The sequence below is a fragment of the Cervus canadensis genome, chromosome 30, assembly GCF_019320065.1.
Source record: "Cervus canadensis isolate Bull #8, Minnesota chromosome 30, ASM1932006v1, whole genome shotgun sequence".
Taxonomy (NCBI): Eukaryota; Metazoa; Chordata; class Mammalia; order Artiodactyla; family Cervidae; genus Cervus; species Cervus canadensis.
Genome location: NC_057415.1, coordinates 16,158,337 through 16,185,477, shown reverse-complemented (window position 1 = coordinate 16,185,477; position 27,141 = coordinate 16,158,337). Strand labels below are relative to the sequence as shown.

The window sequence follows — 27,141 nt, the reverse complement described above, 5'->3', positions numbered from 1 at the left end:
ATTTTTTTTGTACATGCTTTCTTGGAAAACTTCCCAAGAGAAGAATTTCTGGGTTGAATATGACAATTTTTAAGGCTTTCAATAGACATTTGCCATGGAGTCTTCTGATATCTTTTTGTTTTGCCTTTCTTGGTCAGTCAACAATGTTGGAATGCTTCCAAACCTTCTCCCAAGCCATTTCCTTAACACGCCAGATGACATCCAGGTAGGCTTGTACTGTTCTGTGGATGTTTTCCTCTCCCCCAGTCCTGAGCCCGCAGCTGGGTAATACCAGGGCTGGGAAGGGGTGATGGGAGTGTGGCCAAAATTCTGCAATCCAGGTGGATGACGGGAGGTGTCGCCTTCAAGTACTCACCTGAGTACTTGATACACAGTGAAGGGTGTCACTGTTCCGGACTATCTCTAGGAAAAGAATACCTTCCTTCTTCTCCACACATCAAAATTCACTTGTCCCAGTCTTTTGGGGGCTCCACACTGTGCTTTATAAGGGAGGTAATGCTGCTAACAAATTCATAGCTTTGGATTCAGTGGGAGAAAGCCAGGTCTTTGGCTTTCTTTGCCTTTCAAGGTCATAAGGTTTGTTCAACTTTCAGTGTGAGGGAAGTCCATAATACAGACTTTGTGGCTGAGGGTGTTGTAAGTTCAACAAGCTTAACTCAGACCCATGACTGTCATTGTTGGTCTTAAGTAAATTTAGTATGCATTAACAGTCTTTGAAGGCACTGTATTTTGACTCTTCTCTAGGCTTTGACCTTTGAAATCAAAGGGTTGTACTAATTTTTAACAGGCTATGATGCTTCTACTCCCCAATCCTGCAAGTAGTCCTAAGGTTCTATGTAAGCCCCAAATATACCACGTGGATGAATAATGCCGGATTGCTTGGACACTGCTGAACCTCTCACCAAACCTCTTCTGGCCACATATCTAACTCCATGTTCCCTGTTTCTGGCATAAGTCTGTGTCTTTTCATTAAGCTCATTCCATTCCTGCTTCTCTTTATTTATGTCTGCATTTGTACTTGTCTATGTGTCTGTCCCTCTTTCCCTCTTTGTTTGTCTTGGGTAATTCTAGTAGTTTCTTTATATGGCTTCTGTAGCCCAGAACCTCTAACTTGTATTATACAAGCATTCATCTTTATAATCTTTATGTTAGTGTCTTCTAGACCCACATATACTAACCTCCTTTCCTTCAGCTGGAAATTAACCATCTCCCTTTGAGAAACAGTGTCCATATTCCTCCCTAAATTTTCAAGGAAACTCTTAACTGAGGCACACTTTTTTGCCCACTTTGTGGTTCTTTAGCACTGAATATTTCTCAAGAGAATTTCTCAAATGATCCAGCTAAATCATGATTGTGATTATTTATTACAGAGCCTCATCCACTGTAACATCACCTCAGTTGTGAAGGTATGTAATCAATGTATATGCTCAATGCATTAAAATGTAGTAGCTGTTGGAATTTGGCAACTCAGGAGAACTGGCCCCTTCCCCGTAAATGTCGAATTCTTTAAAACTGAACTGTACTTGATTGAAAGACTATGTAGTAGCCTTTTAATTGTCTTTTTTTTTTTTATCAAGAAAATACAGTGGATTCACTCTCCCTAGCATCTGAATCTTATTTCTGCATTCAGTTTTGTCATATGTCAGAACATATGAGGCCTGATGATGATGAATTCAGGATTCCAAAGCAACTTATAAAAATTAGTACCTTCCTCTGAATTTAGTCTTTGTAAATAGAGGAAAGCTCACTCTGTTTGGAAAAAGGACAGAGACTGTGGTTTGAATTTTATAGACTCTTGTTGTTAAAAAAAATATTTGTTGAATTGAAGTTCAAGTGCATATGTATTCTGATTCCAGATCAGTTACTAGTTAAGTAGACAGCACTGGGAATGCTATTTAGCTCCCTTGAACCTCATATTCTTCATCTGCTATTAATGTATTGAGGATTGAACTAAATTATATGTCAAGTGCCATTCAGCACTCAGGTCCTTTTATTAGAATTTACTGCATAAGCATATATAGCCATGACTACCACAAAGCTATCTTATGCTGTACCTTTCTGTGAATAAAAAAAAAGGTAGACAAATTGTCTGGGCAGACAGTTTGGAGAAAGATGCTGCCTGAGAGCGGACATAGCCCTATGCTTGATGAGTAGATGATGCTTTTGTGTGAAAACAATGTTTCCTTTACCTCTGAATGATGAAAGCCATCTAACTGGCTTGAGTGAACCCTGGTCTTTTAGCCCACACTCACTCCCACAGCTGGGCATCTTGTTTGGTACACAAAATTCCCAACTGTGCATGGAAGCTCTCATAACTGCTCTGGATGGTTCAGTGGAAAGTCAGCAATGAATCAGGCATGACTGATTTCATGAAACCGGAACCCTTCTTGGAAAGCAATGGGAAGCACAGTCTCATCTTCACTACATGCACTGGCAGCAGAAGACTGCTTTCCAGAGGAAAGGGGGATAGATGCTGAGCAGACCAAACCTTATCAGGTAGATAAGGTTGAGCTGACAAAAATTATTTTCACCATTGGTTTGTTTCTTTGTTTGTTTTGGTAAATATACATTCTTTTTATGCTGAGCAATCAATGGCTTTTTAAAATCCCCAGCCCATATAACTGAAAGTTTTATATGTCCTGCTGTTGTCTGCAGCCTTACCACTAAAACCTTTCCATTAATGTATACACTGATCTTTTAGTCTTGGTCCATTTGATCACAGGGTTTCCCAAATGTATTTGACAACTTTCTGACTCTTTTAGCAGAAAAATGCTTTGATTTTCTAAAAAAATATATTTTATACATTGGTAGATGCTAACTTTCTTAAGTGACAAAGAAAACAAATTGAAGGTTAACTTCTAAGTGTGTCATGCCCAAGATGGCCATGCTAGTTGGAAACATGACTCAGTTCAGTTCAGTTCAGTTGCTCAGTTGTGTCCAACTCTTCGTGACCCCATGGACTGCAGCATGCCAGGCCTCCCTGTCCATCACCAACTCCTGGAGCTTGCTCAAACTCATGTCCATCAAGTTGGTGATGCCATCCAACCATCTCATCCTCTGTTGTCCCCTTCTCCTCCCACCTTCAGTCTTTCCCAGCATCAGGATCTTTTCCAACGAGTCAGTTCTTCTCATCAGGTGGCCCAAGTATTGGAGTTTCAGCTTCAGCATCAGTCCTTCCAATGAATATTCAGGACTGATTTCCTTAAGGATGGACTGGTTGGATCTCCTAGCAGTCCAAGGGACTCTCAAAAGTCTTCTTCAACACCACAGTTCAAAAGCATCAATTCTTCAGTGCTCAGCTTTCTTTATGGTCCAGCTCTCACATCCATGCATGACTACTGGAAAAACCATAGCTTTGACTAGACAGACCTTTGTTGGCAAGTAATATTTCTGCTTTTTAATATGCTATCTAGGTTGGTTGTAACTTTCCCTTCAAGGAGCAAGCATCTTTTAATTTCATGGCTGCAGTCACCATCTGCAGGGATTTTGGAGCCCAAAAAGATAAAGTCTGTCACTGTTTCCATTGTTTCCCCATCTATTTTCCATGGAGTGATGAGACCAGATCCATGATCTTAGTTTTCTGAATGTTGACTAGTATCATTTAATTATTCCAAAGGAACCATCTGGAAACACTAGAGTTCTCTATCAAGGGCAAAACTGGAGAATGAATTTGAGGGCAAACGGAAGGTAGGATAAGAGACTAAATACTGGAACCTTTGAGACAGGGACCCACAAAGTCCAGTGTTGTCTCTCTAATTGGGATCATTCACCCAATCAGGTTTTTGGGAGACTTTGAGAAATGTTGTCCAATAGTGCTCCACCTTAATGAAGTTAGGAGAATCAAGGCAAGGGTGTTGCTCCAGAACTGGCAGGGAAGACCTCTTCCAGGGGCAGTAAATTGGAGTGGGGAAGGGATTTTTCAATCCTGTTGTAACTCCAGCAGACCAGCAGACATGTATCTAGGGAGCTATTTCATAGACCACATGCAGGCTAACAACACTGCTGTTGAATTGAAGAGCTGTTCTTCTTTATCTCGTACCTTGTATGTGAGATGGACACGTGTTAGGTTTCCTGATGGTCCCCTAATTCTAACTCCTGTGTGAGTTTTATAATGGCCAACCTACTTTTACCTCTCTGCCAGAATGAAGGGTATCTGGGAGCCTCAGTGTTGGTCCCATAGCCATAAGTCAATTCTATAGCTTTTCACTCCATTTTCCACAAAGACTTCAATTTTATGAAGAAGAAACTAGAGGCCTGTGACCTGTTTGCCATTTGTTTACGATGCCTGCTGTAGGTTCTAGCAGACTCTAATGTTGCCAAAATTACCTCCAGTGAGTGTCAGCAGATTTTCAAGGCCATTTGAGAAGCTGAAGTTCTTTCTCCAGTTTCTTCCAGCGCCTATTTCCCAAATTCCCACTGCCCATTGCTACTTTGTTTCTTTAAAGGTCAGGGCTTAACTTTGGCCTTCTCTTATAGATGACACAGCTGATTCTGAAACACATGCAATCAAGGTAAGTTCTTTCCTTGAAAAAGCTTGGAGCAGCCTGTGCTGCCTGGCCTGGCAGTCAGCTGACTTAGGGGTCAGGGGGACAGGGTTCATCTGCTGCTGCTTTAACAAATGATGAAACTGTGGTGAAAGGACATGGAGATTATGGGTTGAAAGCCTAACATTCTGGACCAGGCCAGCTTTGCCAACAGATAAGCATATTTGAAGGTCAAATGTAGCATATACTGGAGGGAGGAAGAAAACAGCAATTCCAGCAGACCTTGTATTAAAAAAAAAAAAACTAACTCACAATGAGCTTAAAAGAAACTTCAGAAGTTGGCCTGAGATCATTTCTTTGTTATTATGCATTTCAACTCTTGTCAGAATGAATATTCCAATTTAGGGGTAAAAATCACTATCCCATCAGTGTCTATTTATTCCACATTTTATTTTATTTTATTTATTTTTATTTATTTATTTATATTCCACATTTTAAATTACCCTAGTACAATGCCCATTTGGGAACTGGTTTTTCTCAGGTGGTATTCATTAAAGCAAATGGTTGATAGTTTTATCTTCCCTAGAGAAAGAAGGGGCTTGGCCCTGGTATTCAAATTTGAAGTTTCTTGGTTTTTCTGGATAGAATCCATCTACTAGGAAAGGGTTAAGGATACTGAATTTCCAAAGGGTAAGAACCTCAGAGACTTGTGTAGGAGTGCCTGTGTAAGCTGATGATGGACTGTCAAATTCCACCCAGGACAGGATTCTACATATGACATCTGTCCTGTTGTGGGTCATTTTTACGAGTCAGAAGGGACTTTGAGCTCATGTAGTCACGCTTGAGAGAGAAGGCTCCCTTCCCCCTGAGTCTTGTCTGAGCTGAGTTGGTTCTCTGCATTTTCGTGGGGGATCTTTGCTGTATCTGAGCCCCTGTTTCCTGTCACCAGCCCTTGAAGTCAACTGGCTACCAGCTGACATCACCGTATGGTAGTATTGTTCATGATGGAGGTGAAGTTGGACTCACAGTTCTTGGAAGCCAAATGCTTAGCACACACACAGAAACCTAGAGAGGATGGAAGTTTCCTAATGTTCACATGAGTCCCTTTATATTCTCCCTTCTCAAGGTGTAATCAAGTATCAAAGTAACTGAAACTTTGTTTCATTGCCTGTTAGGCAGAAAGGTCTCATCTTGAACATATCTTCTGGGGTGGCCCTCTTTCCCTGGCCTCTGTATTCCACCTATTCAGCTTCCAAGGTGAGTGACAGATGGAGTCCAAGTTTCCTTCTCCTTCTTCCCCTTGGTTTTCCCATTTAGTACTTTTCCTTCAGATCATCTGGCAAGCTGATAGGCAGATTTGCCTAGAGGCACTCTTCTAGGTACAGGGAGCTAGTCCACCAGTATCTGGGTGCAAATCTGAAAAAGATGTGCCCCTGGGCTGATGAAGACTTGCAGTAGCCCAGCCAGGCAGTTCAGCCCCCTTCAAATTCCAGCCCCCTTTCACTTCCTTGCCTGGGAGCTGGTGCACTCTTCATGCCAGCAAGTAACATTGTATTGATAGTTTCTTTCCATCCCAGAGACCTCTCTGGGTATAACATGGACAGGAGGTGGCCCTAAGTAGGTATTTATTACAAAGTGTATATTCCTGCTCTTTGAGGAAGCTCTTCCCAGACCAGGAAATGGAGTTCTGAATAACTCCCATCAAGGCGAGCTCCCTTGGTGTCCTTTGAAATCTGAGCACCTTGCCTCTGAGAGAGAATCAAGTCCTTAGGTGTTTCTCCTTCTGTTCCAGGCTTTTATGTGCACATTTTCCAAGGCACTGCAAGCAGAATATAAGGAGAAGGGAATCATCATCCAGGTGAGGTCAACAGTTCTGAGTCCTTGGGAATGGGAACTCTGGACCCCATGGAGCCAGGGCCATTCCTTCCGGCAGGACGGGCTGAGCATGTGTGACTGGGAGAGAGGGTCTGTATGACACCACGTGGGTTCCTGTGACCCTTGAGGTGGCAGCGGGGCCGCCATGGTTCTGCCTGTTGCTGCCCTCATCCGTGCCCTGAGTGCCGGAGAAGGAAATGGGAGTGGGGTGAGTGAGTGCTCAGAAACGCTTGCCGCCTGATGCTGCCATCAGGACAGAAATTAGGATCTTGTCTAACCAGCCTTTACTCTCTGACCTAGATCCAGAAGATAGGCTCATGTGGGAGGAACTATGTGTGGGGAACAAACAAAAGAAAACCGGATATTGGTCTATGTTGGAAGGGGGAGAGAGTGCTGTGTTTGCTTGCCGTTCACCTGTGATGGGCCCCAGAGATTCCCACACTCTGGTTCTTGAGCAGCTGGGGGAGAGGCTCTCTGCTTTCTCTTTCTCCCACACTGACAGCACAGACATGGAGTTGACCTTGTTTGAACTGTAAACAGAGTTGGATCATCACTGCTGTCGTTAGCCTGAACAATATGCCATGTGCTTTCTCTGGCAACACAGTTAACTCTTAAGTGGTTCTGGAACCTTGAATAAACAGTTTAGAGAGGTTTTTTGTTAATTGTTTGCAGAGAAGTTTGATGACATACTATTATATATGAATAGGGCTTCCCATGTAGCTCAGTTGGTAAAGAATCTGCCTCCAGTGCAGGAGACCTGAGTTCAATTCCTGGGTCAGGAAGATCCCCTGGAGAAGGAAATGGCAACCCACTCTAGTATTCTTGCCTGGAGAATCCCATGGACAGAGGAGCCTGGCAGGCTATATATAGTCCATGGGGTCACAAGAGTTGGACACCACTTAGCAACTAAACCACCACCATTATATATGAAAAAGGCACACTCATAGTTATATTTTTAAAATTAGTGCTGTACATACCGATTTTCAACTAAAACACTCAGGTGGCCATTCTTATGAATTAACCAGCTATAGGATAAAGCTTATTCAATAGGCAGGTGTGAGTTAATAGGAGGAACTGTGTAAATAAAAGCATCTTCCCAGTTATAGTGAGTACAATCCCATTCTCAGCCTTGTTGAACTGAAGTCTTACTTATCAAATATTTTTCCCTTCTATCCATTCTGCAGCTCCTAGCCAAGGACAGATTCCTTTTGCAACAGCATTACTCTGCATAAGCTAATTTTGCTGCAGTAAAAAATAATTCCTAAAATGTCATTAATTTAAAAGCACAAAGATTTATTTCTCATTCGCCCCCAACTATAGGAACCTATGAAGTGCAATTCTATCATGTGTTTGGAAGAAAGAAGAACTAGAAATATTTGGTGAACAGTGCTAATGATTACCAGAGCCACTTGCTTCCTGGCCATGTGACAGTCTCAGCATCATCTTGAGCTTGATAGCTGTGGGCCAGAGATACTGTAGCTGCTAAGTCAGTGGGTTCTGTGGAGCAGAAGATATGGGAGAAGTGGGGTAGAAGAAGGGAGCTCCTTCTCTCAGGCAGAAGCCTTGGAGCTGCTACCAGTCCTGGAAAAGACTCTATGATGTTTTGAAAACTAACTGGTCTCTCCAAACACGCATGTAATTGGTACCCGATGAATATTTGTAAAATTCCTGAGGGAGTGTGCACTGTACACTTGGGTTTGATTTTCAAATCCCAGTGCTGCCATTTATCCTCGGAGTGATTTTGAACAGCCTGTTTAAACTCTCTGAGCTTGTCTCCCCATCTGTAAAAAGGAGTTTAAAATAGCTGCTTACTTCTCTGGGTTACTGTGAAGATCTAGTGAATAAGTAATTATGCAAATTTTTACCAATATTTATTGAGCCCTTGTTTGGTACAGAAAGGTGTTTTGTCAACCAAAACTCACTGTGGGAATGGAAACACTTTTATTATTTCCCTATCTGAAAACTGGGTTTGAAAATGCATGCTTCTTATATTTCTCTAAGGGTACACTTAGAGATCTTTGGAAGAAAAGTATTATACAAACTAATAACTGTCAATTTCCGTGAGAACAAATTGAATTGAATTGACTGACACACATTGGATTCAACTGTGAAACAATGTAATTTCAAGTGTGATTAGAAAAAAAAGTGATGTGACAGAAATTTCTAAAGTAATGTGAAGAAAAAGAAAACAAACATGGGTTTTTTCCCCCCCTAAAGATGCCAAGGTCTCTATGTCAGGGACTAAAGTAAGAAACCCCATCATTAAACCTCATGCCAGGCCACATATGGTGAGACCACCGGTGGAAAGATGGTGGGGTTTTCAGAGGCCAGTGTGCTGCTGTTGTTTTTTCTTACCAGAATAGGATAGATTATGAGGTATGTGCCATTCCTGGCTCCTAACTGAAGTGTGAAAGTGGGAATCTAAAGTATTTGAAAGTGCTCCAACTTTGGTCACATGTGTTAGAAATAAACTTCTGTGATATCTCTGCCAGATAAAACATAGGCCATCCAGTTAAATTTGAATTTCAGATAACAGATGATATTTTGAGAGTAAGTATATCCCATTAACACTTGATATATAATTAAACTAAAAAAATTTTCCATTGTTTGTCCGAACTTCAAGTATAACTGGATGTCCTGCATTTTCACTTTCCAAGTGGGGGACCTGGGTTCTAAGAGCTCATGTTCTCACTCACACTGTGTGTATTTGAACCACCTGATGTAGTGTGACCAAGGCATCATCCGGAGTTGGTTGCTAAATTAAGCCAGAAACCAACCTCTCTGATCCCAGCTCTGTGCTGGTTCTACACCTTTCACTATTCTATTATCACATATTGTCCTGAGACTTTTTAAGGGAAGAACAGAATTTGAACATGAAGGGATGATAACGTGGGTGTTAATTTCTCAGGGCTGAGCAGATTTTCCTGTGTCATGGTTTCCATTTCCCGTTGCAGGTGTTGACGCCGTATGCTATTTCAACTCCGATGACAAAGTATCTAAAAACCAACATGATAACCAAGACTGCTGATGAGTTTGTTAAAGAATCACTGAATTATGTCACGATTGGAGATGAGACCTGTGGCTGCCTCACCCATGAAATCTTGGTAATTGATAACTTCTCCTTTCTCGAAGCAAGGGAGGACAGACATGCAGGTGGCCCCAGCAGGGATTAGTCAGCTTCTCCTTGCGGTCGGAGCTTTCGGTAGGGTAGTGATGCTAGAGGTATGCTGCTGAGGGTAATCCAGCCCATGAAAGGTATATTTAGCAAGGGCTAGGAGAAGCTGGAGGGCTGGATGCCCAGCTCTAGATGACTCCAAAGTTGGCATATCTCATCCTTGGCTGCCTCACCTCTCCCCTCAGAAAGTGAAGTGATTCCCAGAGCTTTGTGAAGGTTAGGCCAAAACACAACGTGCTTCCCTGTAGGGGCTGTCTATGTTTTTGGCTTTCTGTGCCAGTAAATGTTTAACTTTCCAGGAAAAAAACAAAAAAACAAAACACCTTGACTTGTAGCATTTACTGATTACCATGATTGATGTGAAGCTACCAGTGTGTTGTCGCTGCACATGAATTCGGGAGGAAGCTCACAACTGGCTCTCGTGAGCAAGTACAAGACGGTTCCTGTACACTATGGACTCCATCAAATGTGGAAATAGTCTGAAGTATGTGGCATGAGGAGTTCTGGCCATCCCTGGGCTGTTTTTAGAAAAAACAAAACAAAATATGAAACAAAGGTAGAGGAGGTGCACGCTAATACTGAAAACAAACAGTGCCAGGATAGTTCTGTTTCCAGCATCACCAAAGAATTTTAGCCAGATATTTACTTTTCCTTCGTATATCAACTCTCTCCTCTACCTCATATGCTTTCCTACTGTGGGAATTCAGTTCAGTTCACTGGCTCAGTTGTGTCTGACTCTTTGCGACCCCATGGACTGCAGCACGCCAGGCCTCCCTGTCCATCACCAACTCCCAGAGCTTGCTCAAACTCATGTCCATTGAGTCGGTGATGCCATCCAACCATGTTATCTTCTGTCGTTCCCTTATCCGCCTCCTGTGGGAATTATCTCTTTCTTTCTCTCTCTGATGCTGGAGGGATTCATAGGGCAGTGCACTGAATCCTCCCAAAGCATTCGGCTATCTCCTGGGCCTCAGTACTGAGGCTGTGGCAAGAGATACTGAATGTCTCAGCTGATTACTTGCTACTTTTACTATAGAATGTCGACAAGGTGTAGAATCACCGTTTGAACTCACGTTGCAAAGTAGACAACCAGAAAGAATATAACATCTTTGTTGCCAATTGCTGATCTGGTTTTTCTTCAGACCACTGCTTTCTGCATGGCATGAAAACAAATTAGTGGAATATCTAGTGAATTTTAATTTAGTTTGATCTGATAATCTAAACTGTGCATTTAGGAAATATGCTGCCCATTATTTAGAGAAAAATGTTCAGTCTCACTGGAGTGTCCCTTCTTCCTGCCTCTCTAAGATGACACTGGGGAAAGAGTACCTATGATCTCCTACTGGTCCTTAAGTGTGTGTGGCTGGTGTCCCCTCGTCTCCCTGATGATTGCTCTCCTTGCTGGTTTATGTTCGTGGGAGTGAGAGGGTGACTCTTTCTGTCCTTTGGCTTAGCTACTGATGGCTGCAGATCCCTGAATCTCTGCTATCTCCTTCATCCCGCCAGAGGCCAGCTGTCCATCTGCAGCTTTGGTTAACAGAGGCTCTCTGCCTCTCTACTCTGCATCAGCACCAATATGAAGTGAGAGGTGCTGGAAAATCAAATCTCAGCATCTACCTTGCTAAGCTGAGATAATGTTCTGCGGCTGCACTCCAGAAGAGTGGAGACAATAAACCCTCCTTGGCCATCCTTACTTATTTATCACACTTCCCTATCATTCACCCCAGGCCCCCAGCCCTCCAGCCTGAGCCCAGAGGACAAACATATCAGGGAACACACATCTGGCTATGTCTCACTCTTTCTCTTTTCTACTTCCCACCATCTCCAGGGCTTTTTGAATGCTTTCCCACTGTCACATCCTGTCCATCTCAGAGGGATTTAGTGGGTAAGACATCCTCTCCATCCCTTAGGAGAACTCTGTACTTGCAGTCATCCAGGATATTGATGTTTTAAATGGAATTCATTAGCATTTAGAAAATGTTTTCTTGAGACAATAGCATGGCTTGCAAGATTATTGTCTTGCTACATACTGTGATACAATTCTAGATGTCAAAAGTTGAATTAAAAAAATTTTCTCTTTGATTTCTGATGTAACAAATTCAAATCTCTACTGGCAAACAGAAGCCAAAAACAGAAGAAGAAATTCTGTGCCTGGTGAAGCAAAAGAGAAAACAAGGAAAACATGTAAATCATTAAAACCATTGAAACCAATTTTGAATATGCCAGGGTGTAGAAAGATCATTGAATCTAAAGTTATGGGTAATCAAATGAAATCAACCAGCAGACAAGCAAGTCTTCCACTTCAAAGAGTTGAGGTCAACACAGGATGCTGTCTACCCCCAAGGAATTTTGGGGGCAACAACTGAGGTGGGACTGGAGCCTCTACCTAAGAATCCATGTGGAACTTGAGGCTTCATAGTTATCTCATTTAATCCTCCTAAACATCTTGTGAGACAGGACATTGGCTCCCCTTTTACTGCTGAGGAAACCGAAGCTCAGAGCTGGATCAGATCAAATGAAGCTCAGATGGATCCAGTGGCCTAAGAGCACCGGGCTTGTAATGGTGAAGCAAGGGTTTAAGCCCACTTTGGCCTGATGCCAAACTTTTCCTGGTCCCCTCTACATGGTGCCTCCAGGTTGGAAGAAGGTAGATAAAGATGGGGATGGGAGAGGGGGCTTTTTAGAACATTTTCTTGGAGCCGGAGATTTCCATTTATTTTATCTATGGCTGACTTCAGTCATCCAGAACATTTGGTTCAAGACAAGGCTAACGATGTATATCTATGGATGATTCATGTATGACAGAAACCAACACAATATTGTAAATCAGTTATCCTCTGGTTAAATTAATTAATAAAAAACCCAACGTTAATGGTTTTGTTGTGAAATAAAAAAGTTCTGGCTGGGAGAAAAATGAAGTTTTTGAAGAAGTTGCATTGATTCATAGAACTGGCCAGTGGAAGAAGAATTATTCTGGTTCAACAACAGAAGTTCAACTAGAGGAAAACTTGAACCTTGTAGGGAGTAACCCTATTTCTTCAGGCAGTTTGAGCCTTCTGAGTTTTGCACTCCTTTGGGGTATCCCAAAGCAGGAAACTAAAGATGGTTTCTGGGATGTTTTGTAGGTCGACTGAGGAATGTTCGATTAACAGGATGACATTGTGGATGAAATAATTGCTCTTACCTAGACCTGTCTTATAGGACAGAAATGTAATTTGAGGCCAAGAACCTTCCAAGACCTGTGCCTCTTGCCTCATATGTATGTAAATAGGCATCTGTGCCTCAACTTGCGGCTTCCCCTCTTTTTCAAAGTAAATACTCCACGATAATAATCTATGCCTTACAGAGGAGCCTGGTGGGCTGCTGTATTTGGGGTCGCATAGAGTCAGACACGACTGAAGTGCCTTAGCAGCATGACTGATTCATTAACTCTTTAAATGAATTTTTTTCTTCCATTTTTATTGGGATTTAATTGATATACAGCATTCTATAGATTTACAGTGTACATCATAATATTTGACTTACGTGAAATGATTAGCACAATAAGTTTAGTGACCATTCATCATCTCATACAGATACAAAATTAAAGAAATAAATTTTTTTGTTTAATGAGAGCCCTTAGAATTTACTCTCTTAACAACTTTCATGTATATAATACAACATTTCTCATGTTGTACATGAGAAAATCCCTGGTATTTTCTTATCTTTTATTTATTTATTTTTTTATTGGAAGAGACAAAATTAACTTTTTTTATTAGTAGATGATAATACTGAATACTTAGAAAACCCAACATAGACTTATAATGTAACCATTAAATTTCTTTCTTTCTTTCTTTTTCATTTATTTTTATTAATTGGAGGCTAATTGCTTTACAGTATTGTAGTGGTTTTTGCCATACATTGCCATACATTGACATGATCAGCCATGGATTTACATGTGTTCCCCATCCTGAACCCCCCTCCCACCTCCCTCCCCATCCCATCCCTCTGGGTCATCCCAGTGCACCAGCCCTGAGCACCTGTCTCATGCATCCAACCTGGACTGGCGATCTGTTTCACACTTGATAATATACATGTTTCAATGCTATTCTCTCAGATCATCCCACCCTCGACTTCTCCCATAGAGTCCAAAAGTCTGTTCTATACATCTGTGTCTCTTTTGCTGTCTCGCATATAGGGTTATTGTTACCATCTTTCTAAATCCCATATATACGCGTTAGTATACTGTATTGGTCTTTATCTTTCTGGCTTACTTCACTCTGTATAATGGGCTCCAGTTTCATCCATCTCATTAGAACTGATTCAGATGTATTCTTTTTAATGGCTGAGTAATATTCCATGGTGTATATGTACCATAGCTTCCGTATCCATTCGTCTGCCGATGGGCATCTAGGTTGCTTCCATGTCCTGGCTATTATAAACAGTGCTGCGATGAACATTGGGGTGCACGTGTCTCTTTCAGATCTGGTTTCCTCGGTGTGTATGCCCAGGAGTGGGATTGCTGGGTCATATGGCAGTTCTATTTCCAGTTTTTTAAGGAATCTCCACACTGTTCTCCACAGTGGCTGTACTAGTTTGCATTCCCACCAACAATGGGTTCCCTTTTCTCCACACCCTCTGTTTCTTATCTTTTAAGTGGAAGTATGTACCTTTTGAGTACTTTTCATTCACATACCATATCCTCATCTCTGGTAACTGCAAATCTGATCTCTTTTTCTATGTGCTTGTTTGTTTTTAAAGAATAATTGACTTACAATTTTATGTTAGTTCTTGTTACACAACATAGTGATTAGATACTTCTATAAATTTTAAAGTTATCACCATAAAGTCTCTCACTACAGAAAGATATTATATAATTATTGACCATATTTCCCACACTGTCCATTTCATGCCTGTGACACATTTGTTTTGCAACTATAAGTCTGTGCCTCTTAATCTCCCTCATCTATTTTTCTCCTCCCACCAACCTCCCTTCTGGCAACCACTTGTTTGTTCTTTGGATCTATGTTTCTGTTTTGTTATGTTTGTTTATTTGTTTCATTTTTTAGATTCCACATATAAAAGTAATCATAGAGTATTTGTCTTCCTGTCTGACTTATTTTACTTAGTGTAATACCCTTTAGGTGCACCTATGTTGCCACAAATGGTAAAATGTTATTACTTTTATGGCTGAGTAAATTATATATAATATATAAATTATTACATACACTAATTATTAATATATAAATTATTACATCATATATATTATACATATATATCACATATTCTTTATCCATATATCTACTAATGGGCACTTAGGTTGCTACCATATTTTGGCTACTGTAAATGATATTGCAATGAACATAAAGGTGCATGTATTTTTCAAATTAGTGTTTTCATTTTCTTCAGATAAATATCCAAGAATGAAATGGCTGGATGCTCTCATAGTCTATTGTTTATATTTTAAGAACTCTTCATACTGTTTTCCATACTAGCTGAGGGTTCCCTTTTCTCATATCCTCATCAGTACTTGTTATTTGTTGTCTTTTTGACAATAGCCATTCTGACAGGTGTGAAGTTCTGTCTTATTATGACTTTGATTTGCATTTCTCTGACGGTTGGTGATGTTGAGCATCTTTTCATGTGCTTGTTGGATATCTATATGTCTTCTTTGGGAAAATGTCTATTCAAATCCTCTGCCCATTTTTTCTTTTTTAATTAATTTTTAAATTGGAGTATAGTTGATTTACAGTGTGTTAGTTTCTCCTGTACAACAAAGTAAATCAGTTATACATGCATATATCCACTCTTTTTTCGATTCTTTTCCCATATAGGTCATTACAGAGTATTGAATAGAATTCCCTGTGCTATTCAGCAGGTTCTTATTAGTTACATATTCTGTACATAGCAGTGTATATATGTCAATCCCAGTCTCCTAGTTTATCCTCATCCCTGCCCCTGCTTTCCCCCCGGTAACCACAAATTTGTTTTCTACATCATCTGTGACTCAACTTCTGTTTTGTAAATAGGTTCATCTGTACCATTTCTTTGGAGTACACATACAAGCAATATTATATGGTATTTATCTTTCTCTAACTTCACTCAGTATGATAATCTCTAGGTCCATCCATATCACTGCAAATGGCATTATTTCATTCTTTTTTTATGGCCAAGTAACATCCCATTGTATATATGCACCACATCTTCCTTATCCATTCCTCTGTTGATGAATGTTTAGGTTGCTTCCATGTCCTGGCTTCTGCCCATTTTAAAAAAATAATATTTATCTATTTTTAATTGATTGATTGGTTTACAATATTGGTTTGATTTCTGTCATACATCAGCATGAATTAACCATAGGTGGACATATGTCCGCTCCCCCTGAATCTCCCTCCCACGGGTTTTTTTTTTTTTGATGTTGAGTTTTATGTGATCTTTGTGTACTTTGGATCTCAACCCTTATTGGACAAATCTCTTGCAAATATCTTCTCCCATTCAGTAGGTGACCTTTTTGTTTTATTGATATATCCTTAGCTGTGCAAAAGCTTTTTAGTTTGATATAGTTTCCTTTGTTTATTTTTGTTTTTGTTTCCTTACCTGAGGAGATACATGCAAAGATATTATTAAGACTGAGGTCAAAGAGCATATTACATATGTTTTCTCCTAGAAATTTTATAGTTTCAGGTCTTATATTTAAGTCTTTAATCCACATTGAATTTAATTTTGTGCATGGTGTGAGAAAGTGGTCCAGTATGATTCTTTTGCATGTAGCTGTCCAGTTTTCCCAATTCCTTTTATTGAAGAGAGTGTCTTTCCACTCTTGTATATTATTGTCTCCTTTGTTATAGATTTATTGCCCACGTCAATGTCAGTTCAATTCTCGGTTCTCTGTTCTGTTCCACTGGTCTGTCTGTTTTTGTCACAGGATCATACTGTTTTGATTATAGTAGTATAGTTTGTATAGTACAGCTTGAAATTAGGTAGCATGATACATAACTGTTCTTTTTCAAAGTAGTTTTGTTTATTCTTTTGTGTCTTTTGTGTTTCCATGAAAATTTTAGAATTATTGTTCTACTTCTTTGAAAAAATGCCATTGGCATTTTTATAGGGATTGAATTAAATCTGTAGATTACCTTGGGTACTGTGATCATTTTAACAATATTAACCCTTCCAATTCACGAACATGTTGTATCTTTCCACTTTTGTGTCACCTTCAGTTTCTTTCATCAGTGACCTATAGTTTTCTGAGTATAAGTCTTTTAACTCCTTAGGTAAAAGGTCTTTTTTTTTTTTTTTTTTTTTGATGTAGTGGTAAATGAGATTGTTTTCCTAATTTATCTTTCTGATAGTTTGTTGCTGTTGTATAGAAACACAGCAAATTTTTGTGTATTAATTTTGTATCCCAAAACTTTACTGAATTCATTGATGAGTTCTAATGGTTTTCTTGGGTCTCTTTAAAATTTGCTATGTATAGTGTTAAGTCATCTGCAAACTGATAGTTTTACTTTGTCCTTTTCAACTTGGATTCCTCTTGTCTGATTTCTTTGCTAGGACTTCCACTAATATGTTGAATAAGAGTGATGAGAATGTTCTGATCTTAGAAGGAATGCTTTTAAGTTTTTCCTCATTTAGTGTGATGTTAGTGGTGGGCTTGCCATATATGGTCTTTTTTATGTTGAGGAAGTTCCCTCTATACACACTTTGTTGAGAGTTTTTATCATAAATGGATGTTAAATTTTGTCAAAACCCTTTTCTACATCCATTGAGATAATTATATGATTTTTATTCTTGAATTTGTTAATATGGTGTATCACATTGATTGATTTGTGGATATTGAACAACCCTAGCACCTCTGACATAAATCTCACTTGATCATGGTGTATAAGCGTTCTAATTATTGTTGAATTTACTAATATTTTGTTGAGACTTTTTGTATCTATATTCATCAGTTGTATGAGCCTGTAATTTTCTTTTTTGGTGTGTGATACCTTTGTGTAGTTTTGGTATCATAGAATGAGTTTATATATATATATAAATGAGTTATATATATATATTTATATATATATGAGTTTATATATATTTATATATATACATTAATATATAATATATATTATATTGTATTAAATATTTATATTGTATTTTGTATTAATTAATTGATTGATTTAATTAATTAATTAATTAAATATTGTATATTGTAGTAAATATTTAAAATATTGTATAAATATAAATATATTTATATTATATAAATGAGTTTATATATATGTGTGTATATATGTATACACACATTTACATATATATATTCTTTTTCAGTCTTTTCTATTATGGTTTATAACAAGATATAGGATCTTATTATTTATCTACTTTATATATAGTAGTTTGTATCTGCTAATCCCAAACTCCTAATTTACCTCCCTCCCCCCTGCTATCCCTTTTGGCAGCTATAAATTTGTTTTCTATGTCTGTGAGTCTATTTTTATTTTTTAAATAAGTCCATTTGTTTATTTTTTTTAAGATTCCACAGGTAAGTGATATGATATTTATCTTTGACTTACTTACTTCACTTATTATGATAATCTCTAGGTCCATCCATGTTGCTTCAAATGAAATCATTTCATTCATATATATATATGTGTGTATATATATATGCATATACATATATGCATATATATATACACACACACCACATCCTCTTTATTCATTCATCTGTCAGTGAATATTTAGGTTGCTTCCATGTCTTGGTTATTATAAATAGTGATGCTATGAACATTAGGGTGCGTATATTTTTTCAAATTCAAGTTTCTCCAGATGTATGCCCATGAGTAGAATTGCTGGATCATATGGCAACTCTATTTTTAGTTTTTTAGAGACCATCCATACTGTTTTCCATAGTGGCTGCTCTAAATTACATTACTATCAATAGTGTGGAGGATTTCCTTTTCTCCACACCATCTCCAGCATTTATTATTTGTGGACTTTCTAATGATGGCCATTCTGACTCATGTGAGGTGATAATGCATTATAGTTTTGATTTGCATTTCTGTAATAAATAAGATGTTGAGCATCTTTTCATGTACCCATTGGCCATCTGAACCTTGAGTATTCACTGGAAGAACTGATGCTGAAGCTGAAGCTCCAATACTTTGGCCACCTGATACAAAGAGCTGACTCATTGGAAAAGACTCTGATTCTGGGAAAGACTGAAGGCAAAAGAAGAAGGGGGTGGCAGAGGATGGATGGGTAGATAGCATCACTGACTCAATGGACATGAATCTGAGCAAACTTAGGAAGGTAGTGAAAGACAGAGAAGCCTGGAATGCTGCAGTCCATCGGGTCACAAAGAGTAAGACATGACTTAGTGACTGAACAGCAACAATGTCTTCTTTGGAGAAATGTCTGCTTATGTCTTCTGCCCATTTTTCAGTTGGGTTGTTTGGAGGTTTTTGAATTATAGGAGCTGTTTGTTTATTTTGGAAATTAAGCCCTTATTGGTTGCATTGTTTGCAAATATTTTTTCCCAGTTCATAGGTTGTCATTTTGTTTATGGTTTCATTTGCTGTGCAAAAGCTTATAAATTTGATTAGGTTCCATTTGTTTATTTTTGTTTTTATTTTTATCGCCTTAGGAGATTTGGGGAGGTTTTTTTTCCTTTTAGTATACTTTATTCTATAGAATTGATATAATGAAGTTGAAAAAGGTATCTGGCATAACTAATTTATAAAAAAAATTCTAATATTAAGATCAAAACTCTAAGCTGTTTTAAATTTACAAAATAATAAAATGAACAAATATTGTACATACACACACCTTAAAAATTCAGCAATATTTATATATGTTATCTTTTTTGTTTTTCTTTTTTCTTTATAAAATAAGAAAAAAAGAATTCTGTTCCCCTTCCCGCTCTCCCCTCCTGCCTTCCTCTCCATCCCATCCCTCTGGGTCTTCCCAGTGTACCAGCCCTGAGCACTTGTCTCATGCGTCCAACCTGGGCTGGTGATCTGTTTCATCCTTGATAGTATACTTGTCTCAGTGCTATTCTCTCAGAACATCCCACCCTCGCCTTCTTCCACAGAGTCCATCTGTACATCCTACTGTACATCTGTGTCTCTTTTTCTGTTTTGCATACAGGGTTATCGTTATCATCTTTTTAAATTCCATATATATGCATTAGTATACTGTGTTGGTCTTTATCTTTCTGGCTTACTTCACTCTGTATAATGGGCTCCAGTTTCATCCATCTCATTAGAACTGATTCAAATGAATTCTTTTTAACGGCTGAGTAATATTCCATGGTGTATATGTACCACAGCTTCCTTATCCATTCATCTGCTGATGGGCATCTAGGTTGCTTCCATGTCCTGGCTGTTATAAACAGTGCTGCGATGAACATTGGGGTACATGTGTCTCTTTCAGATCTGGTTTCCTTGGTGTGTATGCCCAGGAGTGGAATTGCTGGGTCATATGGCAGTTCTATTTCCAGTTTTTTAAGGAATCTCCACACTGTTCTCCTTAGTGGCTGTACTAGTTTGCATTCCCACCAACAGTGTAAGAGGGTTCCCTTTTCTCCACACCCTCTCCAGCATTTATTGCTTGTAGACTTTTGGATAGCAGCCATTCTGACTGGCGTGTAATGGTACCTCATTGAGGTTTTGATTTGCATTTCTCTGATAATGAGTGATGTTGAGCATCTTTTCATGTGTTTGTTAGCCATCTGTATGTCTTCTTTGGAGAAATGTCTGTTTAGATCTTTGGCCCATTTTTTGATTGGGTCATTTATTTTTCTGGAATTGAGCTGCAGGAGTTGCTTATATATTTTTGAGATTAATCCTTTGTCTGTTTCTTCATTTGCTATTATTTTCTCCCATTCTGAAGCCTTCAGAATGGGAGTCTTTTTAATTACTGATTCAACTTCATTACTGGTAATTGGTCTGTTCCTTCGTGGTTTAATCTTGAAAGATTGTACATTTCTAGTGATTTGTCCAGTTCTTCTTGGCTGTTCATTTTATAGGCATGTCATTATTCATAGTAATATTTTATGATCCTTTTTATTTCTGAGATGTTGGTTGTAACTCCATTTCTGATTTTACTGATTTGGATTCTCTTTCTTCTTTCCTGATGAGTCTGGCGAAAAGTTTATCAATCTTGTTTATCTTTTGCAAGAAGCAGATATTAGTTTCATTGATTTTTCTATTGTGTTTTAGTCTCTATTTCATTTATTTCTGATTTGATCTTTATTATTTCTTTACTTATCCTAACTTTGGGTTTTGAGCTTCTCTTTTTTCAGTTCCTTTTGGTGTATGGTGAGATAGTTTTTCTGAGATTTTCCATGTTTCCTGAGGTAGGCTTGTATCGTTATAAACTTCCCTCTTAGAACTGTGTTTGTTGTTCCCCATGGATTTTACATCGTTATTTTTGCTTTCATTTGTCTCCAGGCAGTTTTTTATTTCTTCAGTGATCCACTAGTTGTTTAGTGGCGTATAGTTTATGCCACTAAACAATGTTCCACATGCTTGTGTTTTTTCAGTTTTGTTGTTGTTGTTTGATTTCTAGTCCCATAGTGTTGTGGTTAGAAAATATGCCTGGTATGACTTCAATCTTCTTAAATTTCCTGAGACTTCTTTTGTGGCTTACCAGATAATCTATCCTGAAAAATGTTCCATGTGTACTTGAAAAGAATGTGTATTCTGCTGCTTTGGGAAGGAATGTTCCATATATATATATGTATTAAGTTCATCTGTCCTAAGGTGTAATTTAAGGCCTGTGTTTCTTTATTGATTTTCTGTCTGGATGGCCTGCCCATTGATGTAAGTGGGTGTTTAAGTTCCCCCACTATTACTGTGCTCCTGTGAGTTTCTCCCTTTATGCCTGTTAATATTTGCTTTATGTATTTGTGTGCTCTTATGTAGGTTGCACATATATTTACAATAGTCATAGCCTCTTGAATTGATCCCTTGATTAATATATAATGTCCTACTTTTTCTCTTATTACAGTCTTTGTTTTAAACTGTATTTTTCTGATATATGTGCTGTAACCCAACTTTCTTTTTATTTCCATTTGCGTGGAATACCTTTTTCCATCCCCTCATTTTCAATCCGTATGTGTCCAAATTAATTAATTAATTTGGTCACAGTGCCACAGCTTGTGGGACCTTAGTTCCCTGACCAGGGATCAGACCTGGGATCACGGCAATAAAAGTGCTGAGTCCTCACAATTGGACCAGCAGAGCATTCCCTGTGTGTGTCTTTAGATTTGGGGTGAGTCTCTTGTAGGCAGCATATATACTTGTCTTGTTTTTATATCCATTCCACCACTCTGTGTCCTTTGATTGTAGCATTTAATTCATTTACATTTAAAGTAATTATTGATATCTATGTTCTGCCATTTGAACTGGGTTGTTTTTGTAGTTCCTTTCTAAGTTTTTTCCTTGCTTTCCTTTAATTTGATGACAACTGTTAATGTTGTATTTAGGTTCCTTTTTCTTTTGTGTGTGCATATATCTATTACAGGTTTTTGGTTTGTGGTTACCATGAGGTTTATATGTAGCTGTCAAGCCCTGGCGTGGAGCAGTCCATGGTGTCACAAAGAGTTGGACACAACCAGGCGACTGAACAACATATACACATGATTGTTTTAAGTTAACAATTTCTTAAGTTTAAACACATTTTAACAACTCTGCATTTTTACCCCCTGCCCCTCCATATTTACTTTTTTGACATTATAATTTGTATCTTTTTGTTTTGTTTATACCTTGACTACTTATTGTGGATACAGATGATTTTACTATTACTTTTTCCTTTTAACTTTCCTCCTAGCTTTACATGCGGTTAATTTACTACCTTTACTGAATCTTTGGCTATACTGATGAGATGTTTTTATTTAGTACTTTTTGTATTTCTACTTGTGATCTTTTTTCTGCCTAGGGAAGAAGTTCCTTTAATATTTCTTGTAAAGCTGATTTCATGGCACTGAACTCTTTAAGCTTTTGCTTGTTTGTAAAACCTTTGCTCTCACCTTCAAATCTGAATGAAAATCTTGCCAGGTAGAGCATTTTTCATTGTAGGCTTTTCACTTTCATCATTTTCAATACACATGCCACTCTCTTCTGGCCTGCAGTTTCTGATGAGAAGCTAGCTGATAGCCAGTTGGGAATTACCCTCTATGTAACTTGTTGCTTTTCTTTTTCTGCTTTTAATATTCTCTTGTTGTCTTTAATTTTTACTGTTTTTAATACAATGTGTCTTGATGTGGTCCTCTTTGTGTTGATCATGGTTGGGATTCTCTGTGCTTTCTGGACCTGGATATTTGTTTCCTTTCCCAGATTAGAGAAGTTTTTAGTTGTGATGTCTTCAAATATCTTCTTTTTATGTTTTTTCTTTAAAAAAAAAAAAAGCCATTAACTTCTCACTCTGTTCATCTTTCACCATTCTGCTCCTGAATTCTTTGAGCATCTTTCTAATCATTACCTTGAACTTTATCAGATAGATTGCTTAACTTCACTTCACTTAATTCTTTTTTCTGGTGTTTTATCTGGTTCCTTCATTTGGAACATATTCCTCTGTTGCCTTATTTTGCCTAATTTACTGTTTTCATTTCTGTGTATCTGGTGGGTTGGTTAAATTTCCCTATCTTGAAGAAGGGGCCTTTTGCAGGAAATATCCTGTATATCCTAGAAGTATACGCTCCTCTGCTCAACAGAGCTATATATTCTAGGGGTGTCCCCATGTGGACTGTGCAAGCTCTTCTGTTCTGGTGGGCTGATTACTGTGGGTGGTCTGATAAGCTTGGCTGGCTTCCAGTTCTGTCTTTTTCAGAGGCTGCTGGTGGGTGGGTCTAGGTTCTTAGGAGTCAGGTGCGAACTCCAGGGGGGCCCTAGGGCTAATGCTGGCTCACTAGTGTGTGCAGTCAGACTTCAGGGTGGCTGGTTGCAGGGCTTGGCATCCTGGATCTAGTGTAGGTCTACTAGAGGATGGGGCTGGTTCTTCACATGGCTGGCTGCTGAGTCTGGTGTTCCAAAGCTGTAAGTGGGGTCTGATTCCAGGGCAGCTGTGAGTCCCATGGTGTCTCAGAGCTGATGTTAGCCTACTGGTGGGTGGACCTGGTCTTGACATGTTAGGTTGTGGGAATGTTGCATTCTTGGAACTAGTGTCCATCTGCTGGTAGGTGAGACTGGGTTCAGAGGCCAGTGACAGCCCATTGGTGGGCAGAACCAGGTCTTGGGTTCTCTGGCTGAAGGGCCTGTGGGTCTTGGAACCGGTGTTTGCCTGCTGGTGTTCAAGACTAGGACCCAGAGTGTCCTGGAGCTAGTGACAGCCCACTAGTGAGTGGAACTGAGTCCCAGGGTCTCTGGCTGCAGGCCCTGGGAGTCCTGGAGTTGGTATTGGCTTGCTAATGGGCAGGTTTGGGCCTGACAGCTGACCATAGGGCCCTGAGGGTCTTTGGGCCAGCGCCAATACACTGGTGGTTGGGGCTGGATCCTGGGGAAGCTAGGTGTTCAGGAAGGTGTCCTAAGAAAGCCAGCCTACTGGTGGGTGGAACTGTGTCCCTCTCTGGCTAGTTGCTTGGCCTGAGGAGTCCCAGTGCTAGTGCTGACAGGCTGGTGGGTGGGGCCACGTTCTGACACTAACAAGCTGGTGGGAGGATTCCAAAATGGTGCTTACCAGCATCAGTGTCCTTGTGGTAGAATGAGCTCTCCAAGTGGCTGCCCAAGGGTCTATGTCTCCAGAGTGAGCTCTAGTTGTCTCCTACCTTTTGGGAGGCTCTCTACGATCAACAGGCTCTTTTCAAATTACTGCTTCTGCCCTGGTTCCCAGAGTGTGTGAGATTTTGTGTGCACCCTTTAAAAGTGGGGGTTTCCTGGTGGCTCAGTCAGTAAAGAATCCGCCTGCAATGTGGGAGACCTGGGTTCAATCCCTGGGTTGGGACGATCCCCTGGAGAAAGGCATGGCAACCCATTCCAGTATTGTTGCCTGGAGAATCCCCATGAATAGAGGAGCCTGGCAGGCTATAGTCCATGGGGTCACAAAGAGTCAGACATGACTGAGCGATTAAGCACACAGCACTTTAAAAGTGGAGTCTCTATTCCCTAACCCCCCTCTGGTTTTACTGAAAGTAAGCCTGCTGACCTTCAAAACTAAACATTCTGTGGCCTCATCTTCCTGACACAGGACCCTTGGGCTAGAGAGCCCAGTGTGGGGCTCAGACACCTACTCCTTAGGAAAAACCTCTGTGCTTATAATTATCTTCCCATTTGTGGGTCTTCTTCCCAGAGGAAAGGGCCTTGACTATACCACGTTCCACCACTTTTACTCATCTCTTTGTGGTTCCCTCTTTCTATCTTTAGTTGTAGGAGATTTTTTTCTGCTAGATTTCAGGTCTCTGTCATTAATAGTTGTTCTGCAAATAGCTGTAATTTTGGTGTGCCTGTGAGAGGAGAGGGACTCAGCATCTTCCTACTCCACCATCTTGGCCATTTTCCTGCATTAACTCTTTCATGCATTCAGGTACACCATTGTATCTCAGCATTGTGTCAGGTGATGGAAAGCATTTCTGATTCTTTCTTGGAATCTCATTTTAGTAGAACTTTGGTAGAATAAATATGAAGATACTGGGAGATCAAGGACCAAGAGAAAGGTGCTCACCAAGAGAAGGAAGATAAGGAGGGTGTTACTATGGACAGAGTTCTCTTAATTTAGAAATATATCACAACTGATCTGACAAGTAACCACTTTGGTTCCTGAGAAAACCTCATTTGCTAAGAAAGTGTCATACATAGGACATTGAAACTTTAACAACTACTTGAAAGGTTTGGTACTTAAACTCATTCATCAGATATATATTTTTAAAGGTGATGCATATAAACTGAGATATTATATTGCATCTTCCTTGCCCCTCTTCTCTCCAAGACACTCATGTTTTTGTCTATTCAAGGCTGGCATTCTGAACCTGATCCCATCATGGGCCTTCTACAGCAGTGCATTTCAGAAGATGCTCCTGACTCGTTACGTGGACTACCTCAGGAAGAATGCCAACATCAGATAGTGTTGATGAACTCGTGTGCCATCCAGCATTGCTTTCTTCACCAGATTCTGCACTGGCCACAGAGGACCCAGGAACAGACCAGTACCTTTTACCTCCCTGAAACTGGAGGGCCCATGTCACAGACACAGCACAGAAAACTCAACTTTTTTTTTTTTTTTTTGCAATTTTAGTCAAGTCTGGAGATCTTTGGGAGAGCTGTGATATAAAAACATGTGTTGTGCAATGGGGTTTTCATAGTTAGAGAAGGTAGAAGTGTATGTAATACTGGAAAATTTCTGTATGGAATTATATAATGTGAGAAGAAAGCCTCTGATTCTTTGAATATTGAAAACAATTATACCTAGTAATCTACTTTTATAGCTATATTATAGAATGTCTGAAGTCACTAAGCTTTATCAAGATTACAGTAGTCCTTGAGTAGTCACTGGTTCTCAAACTGGCTTCCTCAGAGGCCCAGGAAACTGTCTAGGAGAATAGGTGGGGGCAAAGGTTACTCCAGGACAGTTTCTGGCAACCCCTTGTTTCAACTAATGCTGCACCAGATTTATCTATTTCAATTTTACTTGGAGTTCTATGTAAGACTGTGTTTATAAAAATAAAAACAAAAAACGATACATTGCTAAATAAAAGTAGTTAAAAGAAACGACTGTTCTAGTGCAGGAGTTGATATCTGCAGAAATGAGGTTTTTACAGGTCTCCACTTCTTGGGGTGCTGGACTGAGGGTTTCAGCTGTCAACATATATGGGGTGGCATGTTGGGGAGTTACTCATTCACGTCTTGAGGGAGGAGCATACCAGCTGGTGAGCTGGTGTTGTCTGGCGTTAATGAAGCGTGCCCCCCTTAGACACCATCATGCTCCAAGCACTGGCAGTGTTTGGTGGCATCTATCTTTTCTGAGACCGTCATTTGCATTTGTGGTGTGAGCAAAGATTATGTGCTGCTTCTCTGGTTATAAAAAGAGTCTTGGAGATTTGGTTGGAAGTTATGGTACATTTAGGTGTTTTGGAGGAAAGCAGAGGATAGAAGATTTAAAACCTTGGTAAACTTAGAAAGGGAACTATAAATCTGCTCTGAGGAAAAGACTGGGAAAGTTTATTCATTTGAAAGTATAGATATCTACCTATATTTTCTCAGTTATGAGTAACTAATAATTATAAACACAACATTTTAATGTATTGATTACTTACTGTAAGGAAGCCTGTGACTGGACCTGACCTAATTTGTCCCATTGATTATCTTTCTCTATCTATGAGGCAGGCTGGTTGTGTGCAATCTCTTTTTTATGATGAAGAATCAAATCTCCTTATCAGCCAGTATCCCAAGAGGAAACAGAAGGCATGATTGAGAAATGTGAGGAATTAATTGCAAATATGTGGGGAGAGTGTTAGGTAGGTCACCTGAGCTAGTGATCGACGGGTGCTTTTACTACCCCAAGGTCTGAAAGGGCTAGGAAAGGAGGAAATATTAGGAAGATTTGGAAGGAGAGAGGCAGAGAGAGAGGGGCATTGTATAAGAAGCACTGCCTCAGAGGAGCTGTGACCTTTGACTGAAAGATGCTACTAGGCTTTGGCCACACGATAGAGAGGGAGAG

The 27,141-nt window shown here is 39.5% G+C and overlaps 1 protein-coding gene across 1 annotated transcript in view; it reads left to right on the top strand.

Annotated features, from left to right (window-relative positions):
• Positions 1-26,196, top strand: part of HSD17B3 (hydroxysteroid 17-beta dehydrogenase 3) — a 63,677-nt gene extending 37,481 nt beyond the window's left edge. The window contains exons 5-11 of the mRNA XM_043453433.1: positions 138-205; positions 1,371-1,406; positions 4,477-4,511; positions 5,660-5,741; positions 6,277-6,342; positions 9,314-9,463; positions 25,439-26,196. Coding sequence (XP_043309368.1) covers positions 138-205; positions 1,371-1,406; positions 4,477-4,511; positions 5,660-5,741; positions 6,277-6,342; positions 9,314-9,463; positions 25,439-25,549 — 548 coding nt within the window. The 3' untranslated portion in view covers positions 25,550-26,196. The remainder of the gene's footprint in view (positions 1-137; positions 206-1,370; positions 1,407-4,476; positions 4,512-5,659; positions 5,742-6,276; positions 6,343-9,313; positions 9,464-25,438) is intronic.
• The last annotated feature ends 945 nt before the right edge of the window (positions 26,197-27,141 follow it).